At 40.5% G+C, this 13,248-nt stretch overlaps 1 protein-coding gene and 1 non-coding gene across 13 annotated transcripts in view; both read right to left on the bottom strand.

The window, feature by feature from the left end:
• The window catches only part of MAP3K13 (mitogen-activated protein kinase kinase kinase 13), a 195,493-nt gene that overhangs the window by 46,180 nt on the left and 136,065 nt on the right, over nucleotides 1-13,248 (bottom strand). For all 12 annotated transcript variants that reach the window (XR_010338936.1, XM_064366888.1, XM_064366887.1 and 9 more), the window contains 4 exons: nucleotides 9,156-9,347; nucleotides 4,769-4,927; nucleotides 3,022-3,180; nucleotides 1,704-1,812 (listed from right to left, as the gene is read on the bottom strand). Coding sequence is in view for 11 of the 12 variants with exons in the window: in XM_064366888.1 (XP_064222958.1) it covers nucleotides 1,704-1,812; nucleotides 3,022-3,180; nucleotides 4,769-4,927; nucleotides 9,156-9,347 (619 nt within the window). In the remaining variant the exon portion in view is untranslated. The remainder of the gene's footprint in view (nucleotides 1-1,703; nucleotides 1,813-3,021; nucleotides 3,181-4,768; nucleotides 4,928-9,155; nucleotides 9,348-13,248) is intronic.
• On the bottom strand, nucleotides 10,195-10,294 carry LOC135270866 (small nucleolar RNA U13). The gene has a single exon (XR_010339026.1). It is a non-coding gene; the product is annotated as a small nucleolar RNA U13 (small nucleolar RNA).

Below are 13,248 nucleotides of genomic sequence, written 5' to 3'. Positions count from 1 at the left end.
CATCACATTTATTTCAAAAGTTATATTTCCATCCCTTTTGATATTGCCTGGGTCTGGAAGGGATAAGGGCCTTATAAAAAATTCATCTCTTACCACACCCTACCCACATAGATAGTGGTTAGATGACCTATCCTTACGACATTTGCAGCCTTTTAATTTAATTGCCACCAGTTCTTCCCCTCCCCAGATCCGTGCCCTTACAATGTGCTGCTGCAGATTCTCTTGTCAAGAGGTGAAGCCTATTTCTCAATCCTGAGAATCTGGGTTGGCCTGTGACTTGCTTGGCCAATGGAACATTAGCAGAAATAATGCAGACACAGGCTTGGAAATCACTTGTGCACTGGGGCTTGCTCTCTCGCTACATTTGTTACCCTGAGGACACCATATGAACAAACCCAAGGTGGCCTGCTGGAGGGATGGAGGCCACGTGGAGGAGAAGCAAGGTGCTCTAGCTAATAGCCAGCCAGTTGTCAGACGTATGAAGGAGATCGTCTGGGACCGGCCAGCCTCCCAGCTGACCTGGCAACTCACTGCGGACGCATGAGTAAGCCCAATCAAAGCCAGTAGAACTGCCTAGCCCAAATTGCCAACCCATAGAATTGTGAGCTACGTATACATAAATGCTTACTGTTGTAAGCCCTAAGTTTTGGGATGGGGCCAAGCAATGGCTCATGCCTGTAATCCCAGCACTTTGGGAGGCGGAGGCAGGCAGATCACCTGAGCCCACGAATTCAAGACCAGCCTGGGCAACATGGTGAAATCTCATCTCTACCAAAAAAACAAAAACAAAAAACAAAAATTATCCAGGAGTGGTGGTGCACGCTTGTAGTCCTAGGTACTTGCGGGGCTGAGGTGGGAGGATTGCTTGAGCCCGGAAGGTGGAGGCTGCAGTGAGCCAAGATCAGACCACTATACTTCTGCCTGGATGACAGAGTGAGACCTTGTCTTAAAAAATAAAAATAAAAATAAAAGTTTTGAGACGGTTTGTGGCACAGTAGAGGTGAACAGATACATTAAATTATACTAATTTGGAAGCTACGAGGTGACATACTTAGAGCAAAGGTTCTCTCTGGACCCAGTTGTATCATGGGTTCATTATGGTATTTAACCTCCCACCTGTGCTTCAGCTTTTCTGCTTCAAAGAAGGCAGCACTTCCTTGAAGGCCGGCAGTAATCCTAATTCAGATGCATGTACATTACAGCCTTCATATCTTCTTCTTCTCTTTTCTCTTCAGCAGTTTTACCAGAAGCCACTATAAAGATGATCTTGGCTCACCACCACCTTTGCCTCCCAGGTTCAAGCAATTCTCCTGCCTCAGCCTCCTAAGTAGCTGGGATTACAGGCATGCACCACCCCGCCCGGCTAATTTTGTATTTTTAGTAGAGATGGGGTTTCTCCATGTTGGTCAGGCTGGTCTCGAACTCCTGGCCTCAGGTGGTCCACTTGCCTCAGCCTCCCAACATGCTGGGATTATAGGCATGAGCCACTGCACCTGGCTGACACGTTTTTTCAAATGAGTTAATAATATATGTTAAGTGCTTTAAAAACTAAGATGTGATTGTGTGAAGTATCATATTTATTGTTTCACAATGAATAGAGTTATATAACTGTTATAACAATCAGAATGGGCCCTTCTAAGAGTTACGCTTCTTCATTGACAGTCCTCTGTTAGCAGCACCTAGTAGAAAGTTTCCCAACTTACCTGAGACTTGAAGTAAGTTTCTTGTGGGGTGGCAAGTACATCTGCAGAGGCAATGTCTAAATGCATGAGCGTCTGCCGAAAAGAAGGTCGGTTTCGAGGTTTACTCTGCCTAAGAGTGAAAAAGACAGTTTGTGCATTTCAGAAGTTGTGTCCAGGAGAATGAAGACTTTATCTTACTTTATGAAAAAGATTGTTTACTTCAAAATGGCTATATCTGAGTAAAACCAGCTGTACTCTCTTATATCAGTATAGTATAACTGAACAGTATCTCAGTACAGTTTTAACATTTTTAAAAATTTATTTTGGCTGGGTGCAGTGGCTCATACCTGTAATCCTAGCAGTTTGAGAGGCTAAGACAGGTGGATCATGAGGTCAGGAGTTTAGACCAGCCTGGTCAAGAAAACAGCCTGGCCAATATGGTGAAACTCCGTCTCTACTAAAAATACAAAAATTAGCCGGGCATGGTGGTGCGTGCCTGTAATCCCAACTACTAGGGAGGCCGAGGCAAGAGAACTGCCTGAACCCAGGAGGCAGAGGTTGCAGTGAGCCGAAGAAAATGCCACTGCACTCCAGCCTGGGCGACAGTGAGACTCCTACTCAAAAAAAAAAAATTATTATTATTTTTAGAGATGGGGTTCTCACTGTGTTGCCTAGGCTGATCTCAAACTCCTGGACTCAAGTGATCCTCCTCCCTTGGCCTCCTAAAGTGTTGGGATTATGCGTGTGGGTCACCATGCTTTGCCCTGCAGTACAATTTTAAATTTATATTTTATGTTTTACAATTAGAGATGCTATGTTGCTAGGCTGCTCTTGAACTCCTGGCCTCAAGCGATCCTCCCATCTCGGCCTCCCAAAGTGTTGGGATTACAGGTGTGAGTCACTGTGCCTGGCTGCCCTGCAGTAAAAGTTTGATATACTGAAGAGCAAAAGGAAAATGTAATTATGAGATACCTCTAATGATGAAATGGAAATCTAGGATCAGTGACCTATATAATAGTAGCCCATTAGGACTAGCAAAGAAATAATAGCTATCATTTACTAAGGCCTACTATTTCAAGATAATCATTCCAAGTTCTTTATTTCTAAATTTTAATTAATTACAACACAGTACCTCTATGAATTGGTGTTGTCTCTATTTTACAAATGAGAAAACTGATACTCGGATAACATGCCCAAAATTGCACAGATAGAAAAGGTCAGAGCTAGTATATGCACCCAAGATTCTCCCACTCCAAAGCTTCTCGTCTTTCCATACTAGGAGATTTACTCCAAATACACATTAGAGACCTCCCTACGGTTTTAGAGACAATGTTCTTACCATGTCTGTTTCATAAGGATTTTGAATCCATCAGGGCAAGTGGAAGGAACTGGGAGGTGTAGGCTATTGCTTCCAACACCCCAGATAATGGCTGAAGAATCTACATCTTTGTAAGGGATCTCTCCTGTCAGCAGCTCCCAAAGCACCACTCCGAAAGACCTAGAGTAGCGCCAGGAACATGTACAGAAGACGTTTCAGAAAGACTGACTCTTATTTTAGTTCTTTATTAATTTTAATCAAATTAGTACATATGCCCAGTTAAAAATTCTACTACTGCTACAAGACAGACAGAAACATCTGGAAGAACTCTAAAAATAAAAAATAAAAAAATAAAAAACTACGTGGGGTAATCAACACCACCAGAAATTAAAACCTGAATAATTAACTCTAGTGTGTGAACAGACAGCCAGAATAATGGACTGAACAAGAAATCCAGAAATAAACCAAATACATTTAGGAATTGAGTGTATGATAGAAGTGACATCACAAGCCAGCAGGGAAAAATTCATTAGTCAATAAATGTTGTTGGAACAGATGGGAAAAAAATTAAATCTATAACTCACCATAAATTAAGATAAATTTCACATGAATCAAAGATTTAAATAGAAAAATGAAACCGTAAAAATCTAAAAATAAGGAGTTAAAAAATTATCTTAGCATGTTAAAGACTTTTGAAACCATGAAATCTATAAGCTGTAAAGGGAGAAATTGAGAAATTAAACTGTATTTTAAAAATCTGACGTGGAAAAAAAATACCAGAAGCAAGATAACAAAATGTGAACTATCTACAACGTACACAAAATGTCAATCTCCTTAATACATAAAATACTCTGATAAATTATGAGTAAAGATCAGAAAACTGAGCAAAGATTATGAGTCCTTCACAAATAAGAAAATACAATGGCTCTTATACATATGAACAAATATATAGCGTTACTTATACTAAGAGGAATGCACCCAAGATACTATTTTTTAACCTATGCGATTGGCAAAAATCCAAGAGTTTAGCACATTTTGTTGGTGAGACTGAGAAAACACTCTTACATATTTCTGGTAGAACATTAATTAGTAATCCCTAAGGAGGTAATTTGGTAATGATTACCTAAATTACAAATGACCCCGCAGTTCTACTTTATCCTTATTTACTCTTATTTACTGCAATTTTGACATGTGCTATTATTTTGGTTTTAAGCCTAAAAGTTACTAGTTGCCAATTTTAGGGGTAGAAGAAAAGCAATTACAGGGGAAAATACTGTTAATAGAAAAGACTTATAAGCTCAGAGGAAACCTTTTTATTGAACAGCCTCTATAGGTTCAATGAAAGACCAAAACCACCTCCTACATCTCAAACATGGCTAGAGAACATAACTGTATCACAGCAAAGTACATTATTGATATGGCGACCTGAGTCATTGAGAATAGATGGGAATTATGTAACACATTTCAGAAAGACTTCTATACTAAATGATCATTTGAAGTAAACTTTCAGTTTTCTAGAAAGTTCAGCATATTCTCTGAGGTCCCCCAAACTGATGATTTACTGAGTAGATAAGTCACCCAAATTCCCCCAATCCTTCTCCCCATATATCACCATTCTGGGTAGCACTTCAGATAATATGAGGCTGAAATCAACCAAAAGTGAGCAATGCTAAAGAATATTCTGGAAGAGTAAGTGCTGAAGGAAGACAGTGCTACTAGGGTAAAAGTGGGAACAGGCTTTTTAGTTGGCACAGATGGCACCACTCACCATATATCCACCTTTTCAGAGACAGGTTCATTTCGTATCACCTCTGGCGCCATCCATGCGACTGTGCCAGCAAATGACATCTTGGTACTTTTATCACTGAGTTCCTTAGACGTACCAAAATCTGAAATTTTTACTGCGTCTGTGTGGGTCACTAAAACACTTTAACAAGAAATAAAGAAAACATCCAGATCATTAGTACTAATGAAAACCATGATGCTGAATGGCTGAAACTGAACACTTTATTTGCTGCTTCCTATCATGCAGCATTCGGTTAGCAGTTTCCAATGTTACTGGGGCACTGGCTATAGAATAGAAATAGCATCATTCATACTTGTGAGGCAGCTTAGCGTGATGGGTTTTTAACACCTTGTCTTACTCTGCCTCTTCCACATGCTATGTAATTTTTGCCAAGTTACTTAACTCTTCCTTTTTATTTTTCCAAGACAGACTTTTGCTCTTGTCACCGAGGCTGGAGTGCAATGGCTCGATCTCAGCTCACTGCAACCTTTGCCTCCTGGGTTCAAGCGATACTCCTGCCTCAGCCTCCCAAGCAGCTGGGATTACAGGCACCCACCACCATGCCCAGCTAATTTTTGTATTTTTAATAGAGATGGGGTCTCACCATGTTGGCCAGGCTGGTCTTGAACTCCCGACCTCAGGCGATCCACCCGCCTCCGCCTCCCAAAGTGCTGGGATTACAGGTGTGAGCCACCGTGCCCAGCCTTACTTAACTCTTCTAAGCCAGTTTTATGTGTAAGATGGAGACTCTTCAGGTCTTACCCACAATTTGAAAATGCAAAAAATTCTCAACCAGTTTATATTTTTTTCACATGTGTAAGGCAAACTCACTTTCTTAATCTCATTTTGAATGAATACAATAGGTTTGCTGCAGATTTGTTAATGTGGTTGATTTTAGGGTGCTGCTCCAGACCTCACTAGATGTCTAAGGGAGTGCACCACCTTTCTGAAAACATCTTGCTTCAAGAGTTTTGTTTAAGGGATTATAGACCTGTAATAACAATCTCATTGAATTTTCATTTGAATTAAATAAGATAAGATATATAAGGCACCATTACCAATAAACATTGGGTCCCATCCTTGCTGGCTTTAGCCAGCCCACGAAAAAGAACACTTCTTTTAAAACACTTGTTTAAATGATAGCCAACTACTATCATGAATGAGACCGTGACATTTGGGATTCATTCCATTAAAAGGCTAATATATATGCAGGGATTTCACTAGTGCTGATAAGGAAAAGCAGAAATAAATCTAAGCTTAAGTAAGTTCCACACCTGTTGTGTTTTACTTGTCACAGTAGTTATCTGAAACGTGACCTGAGGCAAAGTGCTTGTGCCAGCCTTAAAGATGAATACGATCTGGTGCCAAATTGACAGCTTCACGCATGAGATTGAATTCACTTGAAATAACCTGTTCAGAACTTCAGAAAGTTAATGAGCTAGGGCTTCAGAGGCTTTAATGACATAGGGACCTATGTTTAATGATAAGAGGCTTAATCCTTGAATAGCATCAGAATTGAGGAGGCTGAAAAACAGAAAGCCTCCGACTCTATCCCCTTGCTTCTCCATTTGAACCAGGGATTCCTTCACATTTACCATGCAACACCAATGGCGATTTACCAAATAGCTCAGAGCTTACAATTGCTTTTGAATACCATCCTCCAAGCCCTGATTTAGCACCTAATATGTAAAATTTATATAACTTAGGAGTTTTGATTTACCAGTGTTAGTGAAAATGTATAAGGAGGCCGGGCGCGGTGGCTCACGCCTGTAATCCCAGCACTTTGGGATGGCAAGGTGGGCAGATCACCTGAGATCACAAGTTCGAGACCAGCCTGGCCAACATGGTGAAACCCTGTCTCTATTAAAAATACAAAAATTAGCTGGGAATCGTGGCGGGCACCTGTAACCCCAGCTACTGGGAGGCCGACACAGGAGAATCACTTGAACCTGAGAGGCGGAGTTTGCAGTGAGTTGAGATCGGGCCACTGCCCTCCAGCCTTATTATGAAATATATGAGACAACTGGAGAATTGATATCATACACCATGAAAGTGAGAGTAGGCAATAAGCCTCTAAAAGAGAGAACTTTTTCTAGGAACTTCCTTTCTGCCTCAGTTGGTGTGACAAGAGAGAATGGACTTGGGAGGACACTAGAGAAATATAACAATAACTTTTCTGAAATCTTCTCTGAGACAAAGTTGGGGTCTCGGTACCTGCAGACTTAATGTAGGTAATGAGATCTCTTGTTACAGCACGTCAGATTGTTCTCTGTCTTCCCAAAGTCAGCTTGAAACCCAAGGAAGTCGAAGCTGCTGGAGTTGGGAGTGTTATTGATGATAGAGGGAAAGGCGTACTGGGTAACCCACACACTACTCTGTTCTAGGGCTTCCTGACTCTTTCCCTCTAAGATTAATTCACAAGGAGAGCGAGCTGGTTGAAAAGGAGACCACTCAAAGGGGCCTTCAAGTAGCTCATGCACTTTACATGCATGCAGTGGATGGCAAAAGCAACAGGGCAAGAGTGCAGTCAGAAGAAATGGACAGCACATAATCATGGTTATTTGCAAGTAACGCAAGGAGGAGGTTGTTCAGTCAACTAAGCGCTATAATAAATATGCTGAGAATCATGGTATAAATCAGGGCTGTTTGAAGTTTATAATGAAGGACTGATGTATACCGTCCATAGAGGAAAGGCAGGATCCATTGTGGATCCCCGACCTTCACATAATGAGGCAGAATGCAGTAGCCTTTGGCTCAGAAATTCTAGGGTCAAGTCCTAGCCCCATGACTTTGGGCTAAGCTCTAGTTTCCCTTATATAAAATAAGAATAACAATACTTGTTACACACCCCACACAGTTTTTGCCAGGATCAAAGATGTGATAATGAATCCCCTCAAAATATTATAAACCATGAAAGCACTATATATATACACACACACATATATACGTATATATACATATATATGTATATATACACATATAAAAATAATGAAAATAAATACATAAATATATACATGTATATATTTATTTTCACTATTTTTTTGAGATGGGGTTGTGCTGTACTGTGCAGGCTGGAATGTAGTGGTGTGATCATGGCTTACTGTAGCCTTGACCTTCCAGGCTCAAGTGATCCTCCCACCTCAGCCTCCTGAGTAGCTTGGACTATAGGCTCATACCACCATGCCCGACTAAATTTTTTATTTTTTGTAGAGATGGGGTTTCACTACATTGCCCAGGCTGCAAATATATTTTGAAAAGAGATTAATCCTCCACTCATTGAACCCAAAATGTGATGATAAATAGTAAAAATAATGTTTTAAAATAGGAGTTATACTGAAATAAATCATTTTATCAATCTCTCTCTTCATGCAATTTGGGGAAGTAACTAAACACTCGTATTAAAGTGATCAGTGGCCAAGGAATCATTTTGAAAACAGAGGTTGCTAGAAACAGCTCTGCTTCTCTTACATAGCCAGGGTTTATTTTTCCTATGGCCATTGTGAACCTTATAACTGTTTATTTCTTCCTTTGCTTAGACACTAGAAGCTCAAAGCCAAATCTGTAGTCCACATCTGCAGAATCTTATTCCATATAATTTGTGAATAATTTTTAGTTCTAGTGTTTTTACTTTCCTTTGCCTCTGTTTCTTTCTTTTCTTTCTTTCTTTTTTAGACAGTCTTGCTCTGTCACCCAGGCTGGAGTGCAGTGGTGCAATCTTAGCTCACTGCAACCTCCACCTCCCGGGTTCAAGGAATTCTCCTGCCTCAGCCTCCCAAGTAGCTGGGACTACAGGTACCTGCCACGATGCCCAGCTACTTTATTGTATTTTTAGTAGAGACGGGGTTTCACCATGTCGGTCAGGCTGGTCTCGAACTCCTGACTTCAAGTGATCCACCCACCTTGGCCTCCCAAAGTGCTGGGATTACAGGTGTGAGCCACTGCACCCAGCTGGCTTGGTTCTTATTCATCCATTTTATCCTGTTGTATACATTTCTGAAACTCAGTTTAAAAAGGTTTTTGAACACACGGAAAACAACAAATTTAGCCTTCCAGTGGGAAGGTCTGGCATTAATTATCTGAAATGATAGAAGATAAATACTTCAGATAATAATAATTTTTTTTTTCACAATTGTAATGATTTAAAAGCAACAAAAAGGGAAAAGTGGTTTCAGGTACCTGGACATATCTGCCATACAGATAAGCAGGTATGTCAACGGTAATCTAAGAGACACATAAACAGAATTACCCACTGTGCTGACTGAAACTGAACTAAAGGTATGATGTCAGAAAACTTCAACTGTGGTTGATAAAAATGCTTTATTTCCAAATAACAAAACAAAATAGCTGAAACGTTAGCTCCAGAACTCACTTAGGTGATTTGAGATCACGATGAATAATTTTATGGAGGTGCAAATAATTCATTCCACTTGCAATTCCTGTGGACCAGTCTACCAGCAATCGAGGCGTGATCTTCCTGCCAGCTCGCAAGACCTCATAGAGTTGTCCATGGGCACAGTATTCCATGATGATACAGTAACATGGGGCCTGAGTACACACACCCCTTCCAAGAAAACACAAACATGGACATAAATACACACATACATGTATACATATTTATATTTTAAAAATATTTAATAAAAATCAATTCTATACCCAAATTATTTAAAAAATGTGTATGGATAATAGTTCCTGATTCTTAAATTAGCACGAAAACTTCTCTAGTCCCCAGGTTTCTCTATGATGCACATAGACAATTTTTGTTTGCTTTGTTCACTCTATATGCTGTGCTGTCTGTGTCTGGTGCCTTTTCTGTGGGATCCTTCCATTCTGGGACAAATTCCACACTTTTCTGAGGTTTGTGTAGGCTGGACACTGTGTTGTTTTAGATTATTAAGAATAATTTGGCTGGGCACGGTGGCTCATGCCTATAATCCCAGCACTTTGGGAGGCCAAGGCAGGTGGATCACTAAGGTCAAGAGTTTGAGACCAGCCTGGCCAACATGGTAAAATCACTTCTCTACTAAAAATACAAAAATTAGCTGTGCGTGGTGGTGCACGCCTCCAATCCCAGCTACTTGGGAGGCTGAGGCATGAGAATCGCTTGAGTCTGGGAGGAGGAGGTTGCAGTGAGCCAAGATTGTGCCACTACATTCCAGTCTGGGCAGCAGAGTGAGACTCTATCTCAGAAAAAAAGAAAAAAGAAAAAAAAGAATAATTTAAAATTTCTTTCTTTTAAAGTTAGAGGGTTTTATATGTAGTGTACAGAAAGATAATTCAGACAAAAACTTCTATTTTTATTTGCTGACTTTTTAATTACTCAAATTAGAAATAACTAACTAGATTGATGACCCAAAGACAAGTCATTTTTCTGTCTTACATAATCTTTGAAAAACATTTCTTTTTTTTAATGTCAGACAGGTAATGTGCTGACGTCATAACAAGGTTGGAGGGGGCACTTCTCACCTGTGAGTGTGGACACCCAGTCATGCTTCTGAATCACAAAAGAATCCGAAAAATATTACACAACTTTTTTTTTTTTTTTAAGACAGAGTCTCACTCTGTTGTCCAGGGTGGAGTGTGCAATGGTGCAACCTCCGCCTCCCAGGCCCAAGCGATTCTCCTGCCTCAGCCTCCCAAGTAGCTGGGATTACAGGTGAGCACCACCATGCTCGGCCAATCTTTGTATTTTTAGTAGAGATGGGGTTTCACCATGTTAGCCAGGCTGGTCTCAAACTCCTGTACTCAAGTGATCCACCCGTCTTGGCCTCCCAAAGTGCTGGGATTATAGGTATGAGCCACCACATCCAGCTTATACAACATATTATATCTCTATGTAGCCTATATTTGCATCAATTCCTACATCATCCATGAAACCTTTCCTGCTTATTCCAATCCAAAAAGATCTTTCTCTTCTTTAAATTCCTATGATATACAACAGCCACTAGTTCTTCATATGCAATTTTTCTCTCTGCATATAGATTATAGGCTCCTTGAGGGCAAAGGTCTTCAAGTTCTTTTCTCTCTACCACAAGGCCTAGAGGTTCACAGCAAGTCTTTAATAAGTGTTTGTTAACTTCACCTCAACCTTCTTAACTAAAAAGGCCTTCAAAGCACATGTGCAGAGGCATGGAGGAGGAGGAAGGATACTAACATGAAAGAACCTCTTCTATTTTTCAGGGACATTTCCATGTTTATTAGTCTTATTTAATCTGCCCCAAACCACTGTAAGATAGATATTACCTTTTCCATTTTTACAAGTAAGGCTCAGAGTGAGAAAGTGACTTGTCCTAATCACAACTAGATCATACAACTAAAAAATGACAGAGCTGGGATTCAAACTCAGTCTGCCTAATTTGAAAGTCCGTGCCCTCTCCGCTCACTGTACAATACTGCCTCTCTTTTAGCTTTTAAACTTCTGTTTAGACAAGCACATTAGGGATTCCTGTGTTAACACCATTATCTTATAAAAGAGGGAATGATCATAGTAACTCCATTTCACAGTTTTGTTCTCAGGATGAGAAGAAAAATTATTATATGCAATTCTCTATGTTCTATCTCTTATGGGTATACGTGCCTTCCTGTGAAACTTTCTAGAGAAGTTAAGAGTATCTATAAGACATCCAGTTAAAGTCTTCAGCCAGCTACCAACCCATGCCCTATCTCTTCAGCTGCTGTAAGTGATGAAAGAATTTAAAGGTCGCGGCTTAAGGCACCAATCATATGAAGGTGATGATGATCTTATAACAATAGCAGGTTATGGAGAAGTATAATTAGTCCTCATTTTCCCCTGGCCTGCTGTGCCTGTCAATGCCACAAAGCTATTACTTTCCTATCATTTTCTAAGCTACAAAGAATTCTTGTCTTGATTTTTAATAATTTTTTTTTCAAGTTCTGGTCATATGTTTCCTAGGAAAGCTTGGTGAAGCACAAGTGTCTGGCAGTTACAAATAAATGATTAATTATCATTACAGAGAACTAATAAATATGGCAGGTACAATGTAATATGCCTAAGAATATCAACATAAACTTTTTTAAATTAAAAAAAATTTTTGTGTATGATGGAGTCTTGCTCTGTCGCCCAGACTGGAGTGCAGTCGTGCGATCTTGGCTCACTGCAACCTCCACCTCCCAGGTTCAAGTAATTCTTGATGTCTTAGCCTCCTGAGTAGCTGGGATTACAGGCGCATGCTGCCACACTCAGCTAATTTTTTGTCTTTTTAATAGAGATGGCGTTTCACTGTGTTAGCTAGTGAAGACTGACCTTGTGATCCACCTGCCTTGGCCTCCCAAAGTGCTGGGATTACAGTCATGAACCACCACGCCCGGCCCTAACATAACATTTTTTGAAGGTACTCAGCCTCCTATTCAACTATGTTTTAACTTGGTACACAGAGAAACGGTCTAACAGTGATATGTTATGCACCTTTCATCTCTCTTGACTGACGAATGAGAAGCAATCATTCCATCAGCTCTGTACTATGACAAGGTTCCTTAGTAGCTATAAATAGTACCTCTATAATCACTTCTAATTGCTACCTTTTCTTCCACTTGCCACTGAATTCCATTAGGAACAGTCAGGTTGAGTTTTCTTAAAAGATTAACAAAAAAATTGGATGTAAAAAGAATATAGTATTCTTATCTTGTACTCCCCCTTCCTGTATGTGTTTTATATTAACTTCAAAAGAAGCTGTAAGCACAGAAATCAGCATCCAGAGGGATGTTCTAAAATCTAATCATGCCCTCGTATCTTCCAGACAGTCCTGAATGGGATTCATTGGCCAAGCAACACATGGCACAGATGGCTGCAAACACAACACTGCACAATGGCCGCGAGCACAGTCTCGCTATTGTTTTCCACGTAGAGGTAAAGACTATTCAAGTATCTTCAGCCTACAGAGCTGGGCACTAGCAGGGCAATGCTGAAAACTGAATATGCAGGTAGGAGAGTCAGAAGGGTGAGGTGGGAAAAAGACAGGAAGAAAGAGAGAGAAGCAAAAGAAAGGAGGTAAAAATAAAGCTGCTCGTAACACCGTCCTACAGTGACCCAGGGTATCCCGCTGGAAAGCCCTCTTACCTGCCACACACAGCCTAAATCACTTCAAGAGGACAAAAGCCATACTCATCTACAGAACATTCTGTGTCTCAAACCCAGTGTCCGAGTGATCTAAGTTCAAAAGCTTTTGACCCTTCCCTCCATTTAGGAGGATGTGGCCTACTGGAAGCAATGATCATCTGTGTGGGGAAATGAAGGAAAGAAAGAAGAGGGTCTCCGTTAAGTCTGTCTGCTTAAAATGATCTCCCTGTTGTCTTTTGAAATGTATCCTCTTTGGAAGGATGATAATTGGTCTCTGCAGCATTTCATGTCAGTCACACATCCTCCTGGCCCTATGAGGGCGGCCAAAGATAGAATTACTGCAGCAACTGAAGCTCTCTCGTGGCCTCTGCATGAATGTCCCTTCCAC

Source organism: Aotus nancymaae, unplaced genomic scaffold (assembly GCF_030222135.1).
Source record: "Aotus nancymaae isolate 86718 unplaced genomic scaffold, 86718_ANA_hifiasm-v0.15.2.pri h1tg000067l, whole genome shotgun sequence".
Taxonomy (NCBI): domain Eukaryota; kingdom Metazoa; phylum Chordata; class Mammalia; order Primates; family Aotidae; genus Aotus; species Aotus nancymaae.
Note: the sequence above shows the minus strand (reverse complement) of the source record. Positions and strands in the feature narration are given on the sequence as shown.